Source organism: Phyllostomus hastatus, unplaced genomic scaffold (genome assembly GCF_019186645.2).
Source record: "Phyllostomus hastatus isolate PE091 unplaced genomic scaffold, TTU_PhHast_1.1 phas_contig_137, whole genome shotgun sequence".
Lineage (NCBI taxonomy): Eukaryota > Metazoa > Chordata > Mammalia > Chiroptera > Phyllostomidae > Phyllostomus > Phyllostomus hastatus.
In genome coordinates, this window is record NW_025333583.1 from 12552740 (window position 1) to 12576452 (window position 23713).

The window sequence follows — 23713 nt, forward strand, 5'->3', positions numbered from 1 at the left end:
AGTAAAACTATATTTATAAATATAGTTATAAAAACTTTTATGAACATCTATTTTATATCTAATAAGACTGCTTAAACAACTTGATGAATTATATAAATAAACTTATGTTTTATTTATCTTATCTGAAATGTAAAGCCAAAATCGGTTTACAAATACAGGGGTGGGCAAAACTAGGTTTACAGTTGCTCATATGGCAAATAATAAAATAATTAATAAATAATAGCACAGGAATGAGTTTCATGTACTCACAACTGCATAGCTACTTTTGCCTCACCTCGCATGTAGAAAAACAATGCTGGAAAGTTTTTAAGCAGAACCACAAATGTGCAGCATTGCATCAACTCACTTTTTAAATACACATTTAAAGGCCCATTTGTACTCATCCAAGAAAAGAAAGCATAGGAATTGATTGAAGTATTAGACCTTAAAGTTTTTCTGACCATTAAATTGGTTTTCTGGGACTTGCTTTCTGTTTGCACAAATGAAGTCTGCTCGGTAGAACAATTTAAATTCATTTCATGGTGATGCTTTTCCTATTATGACCTTCCAGCTGCCCATCTGCTTAATAAAAGGAACATAAAAGAAGTACTAAAAAATAAAGTTTAAAATATTCATAAGCAATTAATATTTTAAGCTATATAGTGTTTTCTCATCATATTGGCAAAGCATGTTGTGTTAAAAATAAACTTTTATTAAGACAGAAACCAGAGAGATTCTATTTCAAGTACAATGAAGTGAGAGTTATGCCACGAAACACTGTATTTAGATTTATCTATCATAAAGAACACACTTTTACATGCTTCTTCCCTTAAGGAAATGGGAAGATCACATCACTATATAACATCCCCATTTCAGGAAACCAGCATATCAAAATCTACAATTAAAGTATAAAATATTAATATGCTCATATTATTACCATACTATAAAAACATTCTCCCCAAAACTCCATGTTTCCACATGACTATAATTTAAATGTGCTCTAAAAAATTATTTTTAAGTGGATGCCCAGCAAAGTGATTTTATTAGCTGAATAGTTCTATCTAAGTATATTAGAGTAACCATTTAATAATAGGTTTATTGAGTTATTTTGTTAAAATAATTTGGCAAAAGGGAGCATATAAACATATTCTGGTTTACCTACACTAGTCAAAGCAAACCTTCATTTTTTCACATGTGCAAACTTGAATCAATGTATTTTCTGATAACAATACTACATGATAACCAATTATTTTATTGTCTTCGATTGGTTATAAATAAATTAGTTTAACCCAGTAAAATTAATATTGGAATAAGTTTTAAATAGACAAAATGGAATTCAACCAGACTATAAGAAAACTTTCATTATATTCTTAACCAAAAAAGAAAGGGCTATACCCATGTCCAGAAAAAAATACTGTCTTAATTTAACAAGCAATTACCTAAACACTAGAGCATAAAATTTTATGGGCCTCATTATTATCTTTATTTCCACAGTGTTTGTTTCTGAAAGTCATTTCATTAAATGGGTCTTTGGAGAAGCTGGGTACTCTTTGACCTTTTATAGAAGGGAATTTTGTAAGTGCAAGTAGGACCCCATAGTAAAGCACTTGATTTTTCCTCAGAATTAATTGCAGTTTAATTATAATTTCTTTATACTTTCTGGGAGAAGGTAAAAGAAAGTATTTCAGTATTTTAATGGTACATTTTAATATTTTAATTAATAATCCCAATCAGTATCATTTTTCTGCCTAATCTTCTGGCTTCTCAATAAAACTTTTTCTGGTCTGCATTGTATTTCCTTAACATAGTCTAGCAAAGGAAGACAGTACTATAAATGGGGCAAGACTTAACTCTATAAAAAGTTGCTCCAATTTCCACCATGAAGGGGAAATAAATGATTCCTATTCCAAAATAATTCCATGAAAGGGGCCAAAATCATCAATTAACTACTCTAAAAATCATTAAGAGCTTAACTGCTTAACTAAAGAACCAAAATGCCAAAAGCACAGATTCATTTACACCCCCACCTGTTTGCCAGGAACAGCTGTAGACAGGTCCAGGGTTGTGCTGAGCACAAGACACAGTCCCTATTACATGGAGCTCACAATGTAAAAATGAAATATATACACTGGATAATCAGATGTAAAAGGCATAAATTTCAAGCTCCTTTATAAAATACAGCATTAAAGATAAGGAGCTCCTACCCTCTCGACAGCTTGGACAGATCTGGAGAGCATTATGCTAAGTGAAATAAGCCAGGTGGTAAAGACAAATACCATATGATCTCACCTATAAGTGGAACCTAATCAACAAAACAAATAAGCAAGCAAAAAATATAACCAGAGACATTGAAAATAAAGAACAGACAGACAGTAACCAGAGCGAAGGGTGGAGGGGTTATTGGGGGACTGGGGGAAAGGTTGTGAAGTAACCTTGGACACATGGTTATGAAGGACACATGTCCTTCATAAAGGACACATGGACAAAGTCAAAAGGAGGTAGGATAGAGGGTGGGAGGTGGGGATGGCTGGGGTGGGGAGAAGTGGTGCAGGGGAAATGGAGACAACTGTACTTGAACAACAATTTTTTAAATGTCAATAAAAAATACAAAAAAAAAAGATACCCATGGTAAAAACTGGAAGCTTGAGATTGACAGAAGAAACACTGGGATGGGCAGGAATCAAATGTATACACAGGCCAAGTGAAAACAAGCAGAGCTCACTGGGAAAGGATGGGGGGCTCACACAAAGTCAGATGCTCATATGCAGACATGCCACACCACATATCAGTATTACTGGGTATTAAGAGACCTTCTGCTAAGTACCAGATCCGAAACCAAAGTAACCTGGGCCTCATCCATCTGTGACAGAGCAAGTGAAATTAAGATGTTCAAAAGGTGTAAGTGAAATCCCAGAGTGAAATTTGGGGAAAATATAAAGCACATATGCAGCATTTTCAAGTCCTTATTTATGGACAACCTTAAGGTCCATAGGAAAATCTGATAAGTATTTTTGCATAGGCTTCTCATGAGACTCCAGAAACTGTCTCTTTGGCTTTCGACTTGCAAGTCAGAGTGGAAAAAAGAGAGCAGATATGGAACCAGTGTGCTCCTTTTAGAGAACTAGAAGGCTGTGGGTGGGGTGGGGTAGGTAAACAAATAAAAGGAAGGAATAAAGAACAATGAAGAGAGGTAACATAAAAGAATTCTACCTCAGATTTCCATTTGGAGTTGGGAGGAATATTCTAGTAAAGAGCTGGCTGTGAAAAGACCAAAAAGCAGTTGTAAAAAATTACAATCACTAACAACTGATCATAATAATCAAAAACTGGAAACACTATACAAGGGATTACAACAAGGAGAATAAAAACTACAAATACATGCTGAATACATATAAATCTCACAAACATAACACTGAGTAAAGGAAAACAGACACAAAAAGAGCCTGTTTCTATAAAGCTCAAAAGTACAAAAAAAATCTATGTCAGTCTGAGGAAAAGTTATCCTTATAGGGGAGGAGCGAGTGGAAGGAACTACAAAGGAGTGCCTGGAATGGTGACAATGTTGTTTCTTGATCTATGTGTGGGTTACATGCTTTGCAAGAATTCATCCAGCTGTATACTTATGGTGTATGCACGTCTATGTATTTTCTATTTCCATTAAAAATATTAAAGCAGAGTTTCCTACCTGTGTTCCATAGGGGAAAAAAAAGAGATATTGTATGAATAGAATACTAAAACTTAAAAACATATCAATCCTCTCCCCCAAAATGTATGTATATGTAAACACATACACACACATTCTTCCCTAATTTATAAATTCAAGTAAATTCCAATACTAATCACATACCTGCCTTCCTATATACAAAGTGACTCTAAAATTTATATGCAAATACAAAGGACTTACGATCACCAAAATTTCTTTTAAAAAGAACAAAACTGAAAGACTTGTACCATCTGACTATAAGAACTCACTTAAGGATGCGCTGGCTGGTGTGGCTCAGTGGACTGAGTGCTGGCCTGAGAAGCAAAGGATCACTGGTTCCATTCCCAGTCAGGGCATATGACTGGGCTGCAGGCCAGGTCCCCAGTGGGGGACGCATGAGAGGCAACCACACACTGATGCTTCTCTCCCTCTCTTTCTCCCTCCCTTCCCTTCTCTCTAAAAATAAATAAATTAATTAATTTTTAAAAAAGAACCTACTTAAGGGTAGAGGGAGGATAAAAAGGGTCAAACATATGGTGAGGGATGGGGAGTCAACTTTGGGTAGTGAGCACATAATGCAATAGACATGGTGTATTTTAGAATTAAACACCTGGAACTCATATGTCATTAACCAATGTCACCCCAATAAATCTATTTTTTAAAAAAGAACTTAAAGTATAATAATCAAGAGTATGGTATTAGCATGAGGATAAACAAACAGATGAATGGAACAGAACTGAGTCTAGAAATATCTTCACAACTACAGCATAAATTGATTTTCAACAAAATGCCAAAGGTATTCAATGACAAATCAAAATTCTTTTTAAAAATGGTGCTGGGAGAGTAATGAGAGAAAATGTGGACAAATGTAATTGAACAACAATACAAACAAAAAAGAATGGTGCTGGAACAACTGAATATTCCCACAGAAAATTAACCTCTACATCCTCCCTGACATCATATATAAAAATTAAAGATAAAAATATTCTAAATCTTTGAAGATTTTAGAAGAAAATATGAGAAAGTACCTCTGTGACCTGGGAATAGTCAGTGGTCTCTTACAAAATGTCAAAAGCAATAGTATATAAAAACCTAAGAAAGATGTCATCAAAATTTAAAACCTCGGCTTATTCAAAGACATCATTACAAAATTGAGGAGCCAACTCATAAACTGGGAGAAATATTCTGAAAAACACATCTATCCAGAATATATAAAGAACTCTTACAACCCAACAATGAAACAAAAACACTACAATCCAAATAAAACGGGGCAAAAGATTTACACAAAAGCAGGTTAAATGCACAGCAAATAAGCACTCAAAATGAGTTAAATATCACTAATTATCAGGAACATGCATATTTAAACCACGACAAGCTGCCACTCTGTAACGCTAAAATGGAAAAGACTAGCAACCCTGTGCGGTGACGATGTGAAGCCACAGGACCTCCCATGCACGCTGCTGCTGAGAGTGAAAAATGGCCCAGCTTTTATGTTGGAAATGGACTGCCAATTTCTTATACAGTTAAATGTACATCTACCCTTCGATCCAGAAATTCCACAACTCACTTTTTATACAGAATAAAGAAAACATATTCCCTCAAAAATATCTGTGCACAAATGTTCCTAACAGTATTATTCATGATAACCACAGTTAGGAACAAATCAATAGAAAAGGGATCAACAAACTGTGGTATATACCATACGACAGAACAGTACATTGCACTAAAGGAGAGTAAATTTGTGATAGACACAAAAATTATACATAAATTTTACAGACTTGATGCCGAGTGTAAGATGCCAAACACGAAGACTAAACCTTTTGTGATTCTATTTATAAAGCTCTCAAACAGGCAAAACTAATCTAAGGTGAGAAAAATCAAAGCAGTGGCTGATTGGGCAGGAAATGTGGAAGCAAGCAGGCAAGGGAAGTTTCTGAATACATAGAAATATTCTAAGTATCAAGGTGGTTATGAAGTTACAAGACATCATCTGTTCATCCAAATAATATAGCTCTAACTTGTACATTTCAGCTCATGCATATTAACTGTAAAAATAACTCTAAAAGTTAGTACATTATTTGTGGGGTGGAGCATAACTGGGGGTAGGAATTAAATATTGGCAGTAAACTGATGATGTGCTGATAAGGCCCACGAGGATTATTATTCTATTTTGTTTACTTTCTATATACTTTTTATTTTTTTTACTGTTGTTCAGGTAAAATTGTCTCCATTTCTCCCCCACCACTTCTCCCTGCCCCACCCATCCCCACCTCCCACCCTCAAACCCACCCCCTTGGCTTTGTCCATGTGTCCCTTATATAGGTTCCCTGATGACCCTTCCCATATTATCCCCTATTATCCCTCTCCCCCCTCCTCTCTGGCTACTGCCAGATTGTTCTTTATTTCCATGTCTCTGATTCTATTTTGCTCACTTGTTTTGTTGATTAGGTTCCACTTATAGGTGAGATCATATGGTATTTCTCTTTCACCACCTGGCTTGTTTCACTTAGCATGATGCTTTCCAGTTCCATCATTACTTTTTAAGGATTAAAAAGGTAACGTAAGTAAACAAGTAAATTGCTATGCACCCGCCTTCTAGAAGAAATACCACGCTTGGTTTTTTATTCAGGTATTGTTGTTGATGCTAATGATAAGCTTGATAAAGATGATAATGATACTATTCTACCCACTTAACATATACTGTACATTAGATACCACACTCATTATGCTGTGATGGATGAGACAAGCAGTCTTTGCCTCCATCACTTTGCCAAAGTATAAAGAAAAATGAATAAGGAAATAGAATACACAACTGTAAACTATAGTGACTGTTACTTTTAAAAGGTTTTGTAATACAGAAGACTGATTTGGCACTTACCATGGACCAGATATTGTGCTAACCACTTCTAAATGATCCCATCAAGGGCAGGTAGTATTACCCCACTTACATACGGGGGAAGTGAGTAAAAATTATATTCTCACATCTAATACATGGCAGAGCATCATGCATTTGTGCTGCTCTATCATGAACACCTGATCTGTTCTGAACCAAAGCTTGAGTGGGATTAGTAATGAAGAGTTTCAGAACAGCAGATGCTGGAACTTAATTGTCCCATAAGGAGCTCGTCTGACTTTATTATCACTGTGTCATAGCCAGCTAAGTCAATCTATAGGAAGGTTGTGCAGGATATAATAATGTTCTCCCTATTTCTATCATGTCCCTCCATCCAGGCATTTCCTACACCAGCGCCAACTCCTCAAAACTGTCCACTAGCCTCACATTCCACTCAGTGGACAAAAGAAAAAATCTACAAAAGGACTCTACCAGTTAGCCCCTGGTTCCAGTCTCTATGGTCTCCTTTGCTAAGCCCCAAACAAGCCAAGCTGTCCCCACCATAAACTCTTTGTACTCCGTTTTCCCTCTGCCTGGAATTCCCTTTCCCAAGTTCACACGCGTCCGTCCTTCTCTGTCAGTATCTTCAAACAGTGAAAGGACTTCTCTCCCCAGCCCATGTACAAAACGCCCCATTTATCTCTGTCTCCTTTACCCACGTTATGTTTCCTCCCAACACCTACCACCACCTGACACATGCTGTATCTGCCAACATCCACGTGCAGTTAATGGCTCTCCTATTGGACAGTAGTGTCTTAGGGTGTCAGCAGGATGGCGAGGAGAGGAGAAAAAGAAGGCTGCCCACAAGGCAGAAGGAAAGGCAGAAGGAAAGGCAGAAGAGAATGCTGTCACAGAGCTGAGGGAGAAGAGCAGTGAAAACTAGAACAGGAGGGGAGAGAGCCAGACTACAGGATGTGAAAGTACAATGATGTTTTCAGGAGCAAACCATCAGACTGAGAATATGATGTACAATACCTACATTATGGAAATGAGACAGAAAATGCTAGTCAAGATAAGAAACAACACCGAACAAACAGGTTCCTAATTAATTAAACTTGCAATAGTTATAGGCCTTAAACTGAGGTCGATACTGTGACACGTCAACTACCAAATACAACAAGGTTCGAAAAACGGTGTCTTAACTGTGGAAGACTTTATAACTCCAGTGATACTTTCTAGTCTTTATTAAACAAACAATTCTTCACAAAAGTGCGGCAGATCACACTTAAATTCTACATCTCTGCATTTAAAATAATAATTGATATACATTTCAAAATAAAAGTACAGTTGTAGTCTCCTTTTCCAAAAAAAGCATATCAAACTACTACTGTATCATTCCTCTCCAGTAACTAGAACATAATACACTTTTACCTTCAATGTAAGTATAAATCTTTTTTAATGATACATTTTCCTCTTAAAAACATCTATAAAGAAAACTTCCAGAAAGTTATTCCCCCAAAAATTTTTTATATTGAGGTATAATTGACATAAAATATTAGTTTCAGGTGTAAACATAATGATTTTATATATATTAAATAAGTCTGACATCTGTCACCACATATACATATATTTTTTATTTTAGAATATAGTCTACATTTGTAGCAAGTATAGGAAAACCCTCTGTTCTAAAATTAGCATTGCTTACAACAGAAAAACAATTTCATTTTTAATTACAGCAATTCAAATGATATTTCAGAGTAAAATATTTTCCCTTTTCATTTCTTCCTTCATGATTCATCACTGCCGAATTTTTAAAAATGTTAACAATGTGAGGACTGAAGAAAGCTAGGGATGACAGCCTTTGCAGACAGGAATAGCTGCCGTTTTCAAAGCACTCTGTCATCTGCACAGCTCTCTAACACAGCTTGTCTCTTTTAATTATCACATCACTCCCTAGGAGTTAATAATATTACGTATAATTATTCCCAGCTTAACAATAAGAAAGCTGAGTTAATAAGTAGAATATTAGAAGCTACGTATTTGAACTTCAAGTTCAATACTCTTTCCAGGGCAACTCTCCCCTAGATAAATATTAAGCATATAACTTTATGATCTCTCTGATTTTTCTAGATATATCATTAAATACTACCAGTATAATCAAGACAATAGATAACAAATCTTGCTTTAAGAATTGCCCTTAATCCTAAAAAGAAAAACTTTAGGGCAAAATCCACAATGGAAATCCCATGTTTATCATTGATTCCTATTGGAAAGTAGCCTTTCAAGTCAAATTTAAAAACCTGTGTGATGAAATATTACTACTTGGGCAAACTTCTAACATAACAGATATAGTTTAAGGATCTTTTTACAAAATTTCACTCTCCGTTTTCTGAGAATGTCCCCAGCAGCATTAGGCTGCAGGGACACACTTCACCAAAGTGCGCTGTGAAAAGACGATGAGCCTAATATTCACTCCATGAAATAAATATTTCTACCAAGGGCCAGTTATCTTTCCTTCAAATTTTCTATGTCAGGTAGACTAAAGCAAATAAATACCTTCCTTTTCTAATTTGTTCAAGTTTACTTATATCAAATAAGACACATTTGAGAGATCACCATAAGTCATTGAAACTAACACTACATTTTAGTAACTAAAGTATATTTTATAAACATTCAGTAATCTAATACTTTAGCAAACATAAACAAGGGACAGATCTGAATGATATCTGTTTTAATCATGGTTTCTTCTAACATTACAGTAATAACTTCATTTCCTAATAGTTTATATGGTATTGAGTATAATTATTAAACATAAACAACCAATAATCAACAAGGATTATTTAATACCACTGGGGCAAAATTCATTTCACAAAGAATCTCTATTCAAAAGAAAATGAGTGAACTCAAGCAATGATGCAAAGGATGTAGGAACAGAAGCAGGATGCCAGGCAGCACTCTGAAAAATCTGCTGTGTCAAATGCCCAGTGCTTCCATTAGGTGTCTGTACAAGATCCCAGTGAGCGCTGGGGCCAACAGCGTGAATTGCTTCGGAGAACTGGAACCTAGAATAGACAGACCGCTGGCCCTTGCAGCACATTATTCTATGGATCATCATACACTTCTACCTAAAATGTAAAATGCCAAGCAGCACATCCACACATAATATGAAATTCATATAACTTGAAAAAACATTTCTATAAGTGTATACGTAACTGAATAAATAACAATTTACCACCACCTTTTAAAAGTAGGAACTTATGTTAAATGTTTCTGTCGGTATGCAATAAAGTCTTATTTCATTAAGGTAAACATTTTTACAAAGATCTTAAAAATATTATGTTCCCATGTGGCATTTTAATCTATTTTTTTGTTTTAATATGATTCTTTAACAAAGAAAGCTCTTCTTTAAATATGTTTAATAGGAATTAATGAACAAACCTCGAACTGTCTTTACTCAATATGTAAGCATTGATTTTCCATCTAACATTGTCTTAGATAAGTAGATTTACACAGGTCAACACATTCACATATTGGTCTTTGCCAGTATAACATTGTTTATTTAAATTTACTCACCCAAAACTGCATGTCTTCCATTATTTTTTTTTAAAAAGAAAGAAAGATGCAGAGAGATTTGACTTTTGTTAAGTCTCTCCTCTATGTATAAATTTATTCTGGAAAATTTCTAAATAACAGTTTCCTTTGGGAAATTTTCAAATGCTGAAATTCTTCTACCAGAAATACACCAACTTCTTCGTTCCTCTCTGATTTCTGTAACTGTATTATTATTTCAGGAGTTAGCTTATCCTCACAGGGGAAGATCTGACAAACCGTGAAAAGATTATCAAAATACATAGGGAGGTGAAAGTTATACAACAAATTAACCATCTCCTACACAATGCCCTGCATTCCACTCTACTTGAGTTACAATTGGGAATGTTCTAGTCACATGTCCAATTAGTTTGCTAGAAACCTTTGACATTCTTTCCAACTAGAACTTAAATATAATTCAGTTCTCCAGAATTAAAGTTCTGGTACATTAACCACCACCCACATATTAGCCTCACTTAACTCTTTATTTTTATGTAGTCCAAAATAAAGAAAAAAAGTCAATTAAAACTAACATACTCAGCTGCCTGTTTGTAGTGCTTCAAGTCTTTCTTCAAATTTTTGTTTTCATTTTCTAAAAGCATATTCTGGGTGTACACATCTGGGACGTTCCCAGCACCGCTAACTTCAGTTATACCCTTCTGTATTAACTCGTACCTAGAATAAAATGAAACAAAAAGCTTTATGTTGTTTCTTCTTTCTAATTTGCTTAACTTATGTACAACTCAAAACTTAAGCTTTAGGGAATCTTTACAGAAATTAGTTTGCAATATTACTTGTATAAAAATGTCAACACTCATAAATTCTTTCTAAAGATTAATGAATTGTAAGGGACTAATATCATCAGGTGCATAAAATATAACTGAACATCTGCTAGGTTTCATGCACTAATCTAGACACTTGGAAAAATTAACAAAATGGTTCAAGGCTGTATCTCATTGAGTTTATGGAGTTTTCACTCTAGTGTGGATAGCGATATGTTCTGTATGAATAAAATAAAGCAGGGTAAGAGAGACAGAAATGCTGAAGCGGAGAGTGATGGGGTTGTTTGCACTCTCCATTTTATTTATTTTGTGTAGGGTGTCCAGAGAAAGTGTGACTGACAAAGTGACGTTTGAGCAGAGAACTGAAGGAAATAAGGGAATAAGCCATGTGGAGATGTGAGAGAGGAGCATTCTCGGCTGATAGGAAAGCAAATGTAAAGGCCCTGCGACAAGGAAGTGCTTAGCATGTAAAATAGAGAGAGAAAAGCCAGTATATCTAGAGTATCCAGAGATGGAGCCAACTAACTGGGCAAGAGGCAGAGTGGTGAGAGATGGGTCAAGAAAACTGGAGGGGGCCAGAGAGAGGGATGTGATTTGACTTTGAATCGGACTGAAGTCACAGGCAGGCTTTGAGAGATAAGTGACACAGATCTGATTTATGTTTTTAAAAGACTTGTCTGGCATTTGTTTAAAGAAACTACCTCTAGAGTAGCAAGAACAGAATCAGAGAGCCTAGGCTGGAGACTGCTGCGATAGTCCAGGAGAGAGAGAATGGTGGCATGAACAAAATGGGTAGCAGTAGAGATTATGGAAGACGGGTCCCTTCTGGATATACTTATAAAGGTGGAGCCAGCAGGACTTTATTATATATCAGCTGTCAGGTGTTGGTTAAAAAGAGAAGTCGAGGATGACTCCCAGGTTTTTGGGTGAACAGCAGAGAGCCATTTACTGAGATGAGTACAAACACAGTAGACATTGGGTGGTTAAAGAAACCAACAAATTCTTCCCATTCGTGTTCACTGCAATATGTAAAGACAGAAGTGAAGAGTCCAAGGACTGTCTGAAGAATGAGGAGAAAAGGAATACTGCTAAACAGAGACTGAAAACACAGAGGAAGCAGTGAGGTACTGGGCAAATATGAGAGCAGTGCCTCAGGGACCAAGTGAAAAAAGTGTGGTGAGAAGAAAGAAATGAATGACAGTGATAAACGCTGCATGGAGGGTGGGCAAGGTGAAGTCACTCAAAAAAGTTTCAGGAGAGTCATGGAAAAGGAAGTAGACCTAGAGGTATCAGAGGGTTGAAAAAGATTTGTGGTAACAAACTTTTCCAAGGAGATATGCTTTAAGCAGAGCCAAGAAATCATGATGAACCTAGAAAAGGATATGGAGTTCAGGGTATTTTTTGATTTCTCCTTTCTTTTAATATATGACATATTATTGCATGTCTGTATGTTTATGAGAGTGATCTAGCAGAAAGGGGGAAGTTTACAGTGCAGGACAGAAAGGGGACAACTGCATGAGCAATGTCCTTGAGTAGGCCAGAGGAGCTGGGGTCCAGCAGGGAAGAGGAGGAGTGGCCTTAGATGACAATGTGTATGGAGCAGCCCCTGTGACAGGTCAAAGGGTAACTCTGAGGACAGAGGCAGCAAGCTGGTAGAGAGGCAGGCAGGAGTTGTGGCACTTCTATCGTTTCAGTGAAATAAGAAGGAACATCAGAGAAATATTTAGATTTGTAAATAGTTACAATTGGAATCATTATATGTAGAAATTAACAAAGCTGAATCTAAAACAGAGCATAACAACATTTCAAGTAATAAAGTTATTAATGAACAAATCTCTATTTTGTTAAAAAATAAACTTGCTATGGATGGACTAAACATTAGTTTAAAAATGTTTAATTATCAATATTTCATATCACAAATTTTTATTTTTATTGCACATTAATTGTCATGTTTTTATGTTACACAAGTTATTTGAAATTAAGAAAAAAAATCAAGAGAAGCCCTGCGGAATATCTACAAGGGTAAGATAATTGAATCAATATTAAGTAATATGTGCCACAATTTCTAAAACAGCAAACAGATAACCATTTAATCATAAATTCACTATTTTATCCATATTTGAAATGTGATTTATACTTATCTCAGAAGAAAAGACATATGGATTGACAGAAGAACTGGACCATCAGGTTTTTCTAAGCATAAAATTGGTTTTCAGCAACTTGCTTTATTTAATGCAGAAAAAAAAATCACTACAGAAATTATGTCAATAAGAAAAACAGTGATATAGTCCTTCTCTAAATTAAATGCTCTGCAAATACACATATAACAAAATAAGTAAAAATACAACACAAATAACACATTACAATATATATATCTTAGAATATTCAGAAGTCACTTACCAAGCAAAAATTATGCCATGCATGTAAAAATACCAAACATGACTTTAAACACACTAAAACTTATGATTCTACAGGTGAATTAGAAATTTTAATATAGAAACTCTGGAAATATATTCTCAGTCAAATCTATATTTTCCTACATAAGATTTTTTGGTTTTGTCTCAGGTGTATCTGTATGTGAATTTTAAAGAAATATCCTGGTCTCTACTCCTTCCCCCTTAGTCACTTACACTTAAAATAAGAATGAAACTGTTCATATGGGGGAAAAAGATGGTCATGTAAGTATTGGGAACAGAAAATAAAACACTATCAATAGAACTGCCAGTGAATTACTGTCAATGACTTTACATTAATGTTCTTCATATTCACCACAAGGTCCATAAATTAATGACAATGATACAGAAAGAAATACATATATTTCATGGAGAAAATGCACAGGCTTTCATAAGACGTGTGTATATACCAAAAGAATTTAACACCCACTGCCACAAATGATGACTACCACGACAGAATTTCAGTGAACATATAAACAGTGCAATAAGAATAACCATTATTTTTCCTTCAAGATGGCACTTAAGGCATAGGATATAAAAGCCAGAAAAAGAATCATCTAGGTAATAAGCATCAAATGAGAATCGTTCCTGCATATTTACAAAGAGAATTACAGAAGTATTTCACCAATGAAGACAAAATTCCCTTAACTACTGCCCAAACTGAGGATGCTGGACTCCCCAGCACTGTCACGACATCACTGTGAAAGCAGAGTCCTTCACAAGAAGGACAGAACAGCTGAACTAGTACTGGTCCCATGATTCTTCAAGTCAATATGGAAAACAGGTACAAATCTGTACTCTAAATCAAAATATTTCTTTACTGACATCTTTTCAAGATCCCCTATACAATTCCACAATTCAGCATGATGGGTAGGAGAGGTGTTGACCGCCACCGACTGGCTGCAACTGGCTGCCACATACCCTGGATCCCTAACCTCTCTCAGCCCACTTCCTCATCCATACAATGGAGGTGCGATAGTAGCTCCCTGCTGTATAGCGTTGTTGGGAGAAGTAAATGAGAAAAAGTATGAAAAATGCAGACAACTGTTCTTGAACAACAAAAAATAATGAAAAAAAATTTTTTTTAAATGGCATGAATAATGAATACATACTAAACTAATGAAATGACAACAAAGTGCCTTCCTGAATGATAAACCTTAGGATTCATCTTCTTAAATATTTTTAAATGTTTCATATTTAATGAAGACTATATTAATTTTGGTTACAAAGCACATGTTAAGTATTCACTTTCAAGCCTGCCTTCTTGAAAACATAGTACTTAAACAAATCTCTGCATATATGTTTACAGAGCTCAAATTTAACATTGTAGTGCAGTAAAAGCTAGCAGGATAGAATAGTCACAACATTCCTGTGTTTAACTTAATCCTGGCTGGAGAAAACAATTACTACAACATGACCCATAATCAGAAGTCAAATCCCAACAACTGAAGAAACAGCAATAGGTTTCAATGATGAAGGAACAAAAAGTGTGGTTTTCACTAAGAGACTTTAATGTACACACGGCACCACATACACTCCCCACATACGCTGTGCAACAGAAGGTATAATTTTAGTTCTAGGCTCTGGCTTTAAACCTAACCATTCCCAGAAAGTTTTAACTATACTGCCCACATTGGAGTAATTCTATAAATTATGCCAAACTTCATTGGCTTAAAAGCAGCAATATTTATCTTTTTAGAAAATTACACGACTATACTACAAAATGTGTAATTTCTTCTATAATTAATAAAAAATTTAAATTAGTAATAAAATATCATAAATAACTTTACTATTACCTGTGATGGCATTTTTATTACTACTCAACCTTCAGCACCGACCAAACTGGAGATAAGCAAGGATTAAACAGGACTCGAAAGAGTCAAGAAAGAAAGAAAAAGACCTTGTTTTCAAAACATTTGGCTATCCAGGGAAAGAGAGTTAGAGAGGGTGGGAGGAATATCAGAAGAAAAGGTAAAGAAGAGCAAGAACATCTGTCTCTGGTGACTGAGCTCTGACCCAGTTAGCAAACAGCAAAATGGCCCGGGGGAGTCAAGCGCTGATTAACATACAGGACAGGGTGCTTAAAGCGCTCTGAACACTCTGTCCTTTTTAAACCCCCTCTTCATTTTTGCCACCAGGGAAATTATCATTGTCCACAGAGTTCTTCTAAAGAGATATATATTACATATGCGCGCACACACACACACACACACACACACACACACATATATATATATATATATATATATATATATAAACTTTTTTTTGTCAACAGCAAGGAATAAAAAGAGCTTTCTTGGCCACACGGTCTCTGCTGTGACTAATTAACTTTGTTGTTATAGCGTGAAAGCAGCCACGGACCACAACTTAAAAAAAGTCATGGCTGTGTTCCAGGAAAATTTTATTTACAAAACAAGAGGCAGGCTAGAGTTGGCCCAGGGATCTTGGTTTGTTGACCCCAGATTTAAAGGATTTACTTCAATTACTGTTTGAGGATTGAAAGGACATAAGTCAAATTTCAGTTCCCGGGTTTTTTGGTTTGGGCTTTTTTTTGTTTGTTTGTTTTAGAATCTAACAATGGGAAAACCTTGTTTTAAAGAATTCATAGCAATGATACGTTTTTTTCTCCATAATAAAAATGATATAAGTAATATATTTAATATTCCTATAATCCTACTATGCAGAATAAAATACATAAAGGTCTCTGGTCCAAGTCAGATGCTCTTTGTGAGTAAAAGCAGCCAATACAGTGTAATCACAGGGCAAACAACCTGCAATCTCATTACAAACTGGCTGCCAGGGATAAGGATAAAACTACTTGAACCACAGTGTTATTAAACCCATATATTAAGATATTTTACACAAATTTTACTTAATGATTGTAATATTATGCTAAGTGGTATGCTTAGTTAGTGTTCTAAAATTCCTACCACAATTGTAGTTTCCTAAGATTTCCTCTCAACTCAAAAGACTAAATGTGAAAAGATAATATGACAAGTACCTGTTTGTGAAGAGTACGCTGGCTCCACGTTTCTATGAGGGAATCGCTTAACACTTTAGACTGACCAACCCTGTGAGCACTACATGCCCTAACACACATTCTCAGAGGAAGCAAAGGTAACTGAACCCCATTAATCTCTCATCTCGTTAGTACTGCAAGTTAATCATCTACTTTTACAAAAATATACTTATAATGCATTTGTAAATGTTTTAGGGGCATTTTCATAAAAATCATTTACACAATTTCCACATTTAGTAGGAACAATATTATTTTACTGCCATCGAACTTGCCCTTTTTCCTAAACTATAATAAAAAATGGTTCTCTTCTTTCAATGTATTAACATTAGATATGCAATTTAAAGTATTAAAACATATCTCTTCTATGTGCATGGTCCAAGTAGATGAGAACCAAAGAAAAGCAAAAGATAAAAACTACACCATAGATGGATTAGTAAAAATTAAAGCTTGTCCCTATATTTAAAATTAGGATTATCCAAAAAAACATTATAAGCATCTTCATATGCCATACAATTCCTTCTTTCTATAATATGCAATGGTTTTTAAAGACCAAACATATTTTCATATCTGATTATTTAATAATATTTCATTAAAGAATGTTAGGACTCTGAAAACATGCCTGGTGACATTACTGCTGTAGCAAAGGAATAAACACAGCATATCTGCTAAAGTCTATAACCAATGAGTTAAATTTTTCAATTATAACAAAAAAATCCTGTCTTCAGTTATCATTTGAAATGTTTCCACTTACTTCTACATGAAGAAAAAAATTTCAGTTTATATATTTATGTATTTTTTATTATTGTTCCAGTACAGTTGTCTCCACTTCTCTCCCACCACTCTCCCTACCCCACCCTCAGCCCTGCCCCGTCCTTTGCCTTTGTCTATGGGTCCTTTATGCATGTTCCTTGACATGAAGAAAAATGTATAGAAAAAGAGAATCAATCATTTGTGTGAGTAGAGAAAGGCAGACCATTACACTACATGGAAAACAAGCAAAGTAGTACTGTTAGTAGGATTTCTTAATGCAGGAAATAATACCCTTACCAATTTTGCAGAAAATATTAGGAAAAGCACTTCATAAAGTCATTTTGTATTATATCATATAACTCCAGAATATATTCTAATTTCTTGATTTTTGAAAATCACCTCATTTCGAATATTTCACAAAGATGTTTAATATAAATTTATTTGAACTGATACCCTGATTATGTGCATTTATGTGTTTACGTGGATGTGTTTGGGGGAGGTGTGCTGGGTTTCAGTTGTGGGGATGGGAAAGTTTCCACCCATTTTATCCATTTTGCGTAAACTGAGTGACTTCAGTTTTTAAGAGGGTTAAAAGTGTACACATGAAACACTGTTAGCATTTCTAGAGAACTCTTTATCTACATAATTACTTACCACTCAGACTGAAAGCAGTCAAGGGTTCTGGTCATTCCCATCTTGATCAGAAAGTTGCAGAGAAAGTCTTCTATTACTTCAGGGACTTCACGCTTTGAAGGAAGGACTGTCTTCTGCTCCTGAAATTTAAATGTGCAATTAATTATTTTGGAAACATCAGATCTTTCATTAATGGCATTGATTCATTCACTCATTTGTTCTTTTTTTTTGAACTATGTCGAGATGGATGGTAGTTGAAGGATAATCACTGGGGATAAAGCAGTGATAAAAACAGGCAAGACTCAGTCCTCATAGCTAATAACCAAGTGGATGGAGACAGAAAGTGAATAACCACTTTAAAAATACACAGTATGGAAGATGGTACTAAGTGTCCACATTAAAAAAGCAGAGGATTAAAACTAGAGGGAGCCCAGAGTAGGGCAAAACTGTGTGTGGAGTCTGGCTGCTGTGCATGTAACCTAATGAAGGAAGATTTCACTGCTAAAGCAGTGTCTGAGCAGAAATCTACAGAGGAGGTTCCGGACGTAGCATTGGCCAGTCCAAAGGCCCTGAGGCAAGAGTGTAATTGGATTGTCTGAAGACAAATAAGGTCAGCTTGCCCTTTCAATATTACAAAATACACTAAAAAAAAAGAAATCTATGGACCTTTAAATTATTTTAATTTTTATCAATATAAAAAGAAATACTGTATAATGATTTTGGTGCCTTGATTTTTATTACAGAAATAATAAGGAAGAAATCACGTGCAATGAAGGAGGCTTGCACTACTATTTCACAATGAGAGTCTATCAACTAGAGGAGAGGTCAGCTAACTCTTCTTGGAAATAAAGTTAATTAGAACACAGCCACCCCCATTAGTTTACATATTGTCTATGGCTGCTGTTGCTCTATGTGACAGGGCTGAGTAGTTGCAACAGACGTCTACCCTTTGGCCCTCAATGAGAAAAATGGTGATATTTCACCAACTAAGATATAAAGTTAAGACAGCCAGACAAACTACTAATCACATAATCCAGTGTATAAAATAAATCAAATAATGGGTAAATTCTTAGAAAATATCAACCGCATCATCGTTGTCATTAGCCTGCATTCATTTTCTTTTCACTAGCGGGAAATTCTTAATTTAACTGTCAATCATTTGGATAGACAGATCTAGTTTCTCACACACGCAGAAACGCAGCAGTGGACTTTTTCTTCCTATTTCTCCTCCTCTCACTGTTAGTGGCTACAGACCAGGTTACACAGAATACACAGGATGATTACACAGAAATACAGTGAGGAAAAAGAACCTGTTTTGCCATAAAAAGTTCTTTACAAAAGTACCAAACACAGCCTTGGCTGGTGTACTTCAGTGGATTGAGAGCCAGCCTGTGAACCAAAGGGTCGCCGGTTCAATTCCCAGTCAGGGCACATGCCTGGGTTGCAGGCCAAATCCCCAGTAAGGGGTGCTTGAGAGGCAATCAAACATTGATATTTCTCTCCCTCTCTTTCTCCTTCCCTTCCCCTCTCTCTAAAAATAAATAAATAAATATTTCAAAAAAAATACTATACACAATTTGACACTGATGTGAATTACTTGTAGGTGCTATAACATTCAAAATGGTGGAGAGTTGAAGCAAATTTGGGGGTTACAGAAAATTCCTAAAATGACTAGGGGTTCTAAATACTTTTTAAGAAAACTTGAGCAGAATAACTTAGAACCCCTTTTCTAAAATTACTGTTAAAAGGTATTACATAGCAATGTTGATTATATTCAGGACCCTATATAAAACACCATGAGAGATGCCACAGTAGCAGAATACTGTATTTTGCCTTGTATAGTGCACAATTTTCTGCCCAAATATTTGAGAAAAAAATAAGGATGCACATTATACATGATAGTACTAATTTAATATCTATATCAATGTTTTTAATTCTTTTATTTATGCTTATGCATTAAAAGTGTAACTCTAGAAAATAATAATGATATCTGTATGCAAAATAATAACCTGAAATATGATCATTGGTTCTGTTTCCAAATATAAATAAGTTTAAAGTTTTGAATTAAAATGAAAGATGTTTTCCTGAAGGTTTGGGCCAAAATCATGGGTGCACATTATACATGGCAAAATAGTTTCTTGTCCTTGCCTTCAAGTCTTGCATTCCAGTGGACAATTATACAGAATTCTTCGGTGAGGGCCTAATACAGTCAGATGCAAACATTTGTTATACAATAGTAAATACTACCTCAGAATTTGGGGTTAATAAATTTAAATATGGTATTTCATAGGATTAGATGAATGACAATTGAAGGAATCGGGAACACAAGAGGATAAAACAGAGAGAATATATCTACTTTAGTTTCTTACCATGCCCGTGGACTGCTGTTTGTACGTATGTTGGTATGTATAGCTGCGACACAGCAGGTAGGTTCCTGAAGACTGTGGTCTTCAGTAGATGTTTTCTTTCTCCCTCTTCCTAAATACATCTGATACACATACTAACAATTCTCTATAATCTTCCACTCCACTTTTATCTCAATTACACATTCTCTACAATTCTCCTATGGCTTTATAACTAATTTAATGATGATGTTAATAAAGTACCTCAGAATAAGCACAAAGAGAGCAAGTACTCTACTACCTAGCAAATATGCCTTCCTTTGAAGATTGCTGAATTATAAAAATATATCCTACCCACACGTGACCCAATAGTCTGTTGGTGACAAAGGTGACCCTAGCATATAGCTCAGTTTTATATATTAAAGTTATAAATTTGAATTTTCCTAAGGAGAGAGGTTTCTAGATAGTGTAATGAGGGCAACAGTAGAAAGCTGCTCTGAAAAATGATCAAGGAGCAGGTGAATAAAAAGGCTTTGTTAAGGAGACTCTTAGGTTGGAGTTTAGAGGGGGCATAAGGGAACTAAATGGTAATGGAAAAAAATAAGCTTTCAGAAACAACAATAAACAAACAAATAAATAAGTAGGAAATTCAGTGGATGAAGAAGGTCTAAATAGAGGGAATACAAATTTACTAATCCTAGATTCTTTTGTTATAACATAATTCTCAGCAAAAAAAATTTGATAAAAATCTGAATAACTATACTAGAAAAAAATTAGCATAAAATTCTATAAAACTTCTCAAACTCTATGTTCTCAGTACATTTTTATGCTCAAAAACTACAGAGGGCTTTTGTTTAAATGGATTGTACCTATCAATAATTATCATATTAGAAATTAAACTTTTAAATATTTATTTTTAAGTAACTATAAGAAAACTTTTACCCAGTAACATAAATTAGCACAGTTTTATAAGCTAGAACTATATTTTGCAAAAACAAAAATAAATTAGTGTGAAGAGCAGCACTGTTACAAAGTTTTGCAAATCTCTCTAATATGTAGAGGAGATAGCTGGATGCCAACATTTGCATCTGCATCAGCCTACTGTAGTATGTTACGTTGGTTGAGTCATGTGAAGAAAATTCAACACAGACACACGTAGTTAGAAAACTGAGGACAACACAAACCCCCAGCAGGACGCCAGCTATACTTTCAGAACTACTGATAAATATGTGAAACGTAACAGTTTTGTTCAGTCACAAAACCAGATCATAACTTGCCTTCTACAAAAACACTTGACATTTCAAAGAAATGTCTTATATTCACAGAGGAAGACAAGGAGACTGAGGAGGAGGAGAGGAGATGCCAGGAAACTTAAGAACTGTATTATCTGTGTGCCTTGCTACTGTGATCTTTACAGATCAAAGTTAGAATTTTATAAAAAGTTTAAGTTATTAGAGAAGTGTAGCAATACAAAACGCCTTCAAAGGTGTACCTCCGAAGTTACCAAAACAAAAAACCAAGAACCAAAGGGATTAAAGAATTACACCCCCAAAAATGGCAATAATAATATTAGTAAGAAGGCTCCCAGTTTAGAGGGGAAAACCCCATGTGGATGTAACTAGACTCTTTCTCACAAATACATACAAATACCTCCAAGGAATATAAAGGTGTGTATCCTATCTCCACTTATATTCATACTTAGAAAAAAGACTTTAGTTTCAAGAAATGCCTGGCAGTATAACCAAACCATATATTTGTTACAAATTAATAACATCTCGTACCTTCTTAAGTTTTTTCAATAATCACTTTAAATATATTTCATTTCAGAGTTCAGAAACATTGTACCTATTAAAGAAACTGATGTTGCATCATACACAGTTTAAAGTTTATGAAATAAAACATGCAATCAATTCTCAAATTTTCATCTACATTAACAAAGTATAAAGATAATCATAACAATTTATTTGAACATCAACTATTCAATAAACAGTTATATTAATTTATTTAACAAAAGACTATTTACATTATTTCCAACTTTCAATTATTTCAACTTCAATTATTTTTCACTATTTTAACTATAATTAAACTTTCGTAACATAGTGACCTTTCTCTTTCAATCTTTAAAGAAAATGTTAAAAGTCCTCCTTGTATAAGGACCACTGCATTCTCTAACATAGAAGACAATACACCATATTTATAGACGGATGTAACCAGATCACAACAAAAGGAAGTTGGTTTCACAGGCAATGGATACTCTTTGACATAGCAAGCCCATGGCACAGCTCAAAGTTAGTTTTTGAAGATAAAATATTATAGAAATAACAAACAAATCAGAAATATATAATTGATGTACTATCATAAAATGAACCCATATTTAATTTTAAAAGCTGAAGGGCAATTTTTGTGAATTTTCTGCCTAGTGCTGTTCCTCCAAAGAACTCTAAAAACAAGTACACAGAACTTAAATGAAAGTCAACCAGCTATAAATGTGTCAGAAATCTAGAAAGTTAACTCTTGCAAGGCTTTGATGAAAGAAAGCTTCTGAGAAATGGACAAAAGAATTATTGATATTTGGTTCAATAGACATGACGGCTACTCCATTGTATTTCTTCCCCAACTGTGCTCCTTGGACTCGGCCTTGAGTTTACAAACACATTCCAGCATGATCTCAAATACTAAAAATCAGTTACATTTGGGTCATAGTAATTTCACTCAATGATTCATTTATTTATTCACTCAGCTGCTGTTCATCTAGTACCTCCTGTGTACCAAGCAGTGTGTTAGGCATATCTACCTTACCAAGTACCAGGACAAGTGAGTGGTACACAGTGTGTTTTTTAAAACCCTCCTTTACCTAATGATGCAAAGCAAGAGGGAAGATGAGGAGCAGCAAATAAACACATCATGCACCTGATATGCTTATATAGTTGCATATCATTCAAAATGCTGTATTTAAAACTAGTCCTATAATTTACAGCATTGAGTTGTCCAAAAGACTAACAAGTCTCTATAGTAGACTTTGCTTTATGTCTACCTAGAAGGGACTATGTCCCTAAGATACATTAGAGAATGCAGTTTGCTGTGAGCTGGAGCCCTCCATTTATAACAGAATACAGTCAATTCCAGATTCAAAAACTCCTCCTCTTGACGTGTTTTTTGGTTTTGAGTGGACAGATATTTTGGAAAGGAGTTACTGAATTTCTAGACAAAGTCTACAAAATATGAAAAGACTGACACAGGTCAACACACGGAGAGAAGTCTGTGAGTACTATTCTGCACTAAAGAAGTCAAATCTGCAACTAAATAAGAGTATGTATCACAATTTCCTTCACATTTCTCAGTAGAAAAAGGTTAGATCATTTTTAAAAAACACCTTATTTAGTGTTGATATGAAATATCAAGCACTTTAAACATATTTTTGCTATCATCATTAAAATATTCTCAACTTTTAAATTAGTTTTCAATTTTACAGGAATGTTATCATTTTGTATACTTTTAATGGGTGGTATTATAATTAGAAAGCATCCCCCACCATACTCCATTAGTAAAATTAGTGCATAAACCTCATTAAGAAAAAAATATCATCATATATTAAACATTCCCTGTGAGCTAAATACTTCCATAAAAAAAA

General features: G+C 34.8%; 1 protein-coding gene across 2 annotated transcripts in view; it reads right to left on the bottom strand.

The window, feature by feature from the left end:
• The window catches only part of SPAG16 (sperm associated antigen 16), a 734031-nt gene that overhangs the window by 699225 nt on the left and 11093 nt on the right, over window positions 1-23713 (bottom strand). For both annotated transcript variants that reach the window (XM_045853989.1, XM_045853998.1), the window contains exons 4-5: window positions 17762-17880; window positions 10641-10778 (exon numbers count right to left, since the gene is read on the bottom strand). In XM_045853989.1, the coding sequence (XP_045709945.1) occupies window positions 10641-10778; window positions 17762-17880 (257 nt within the window). The remainder of the gene's footprint in view (window positions 1-10640; window positions 10779-17761; window positions 17881-23713) is intronic.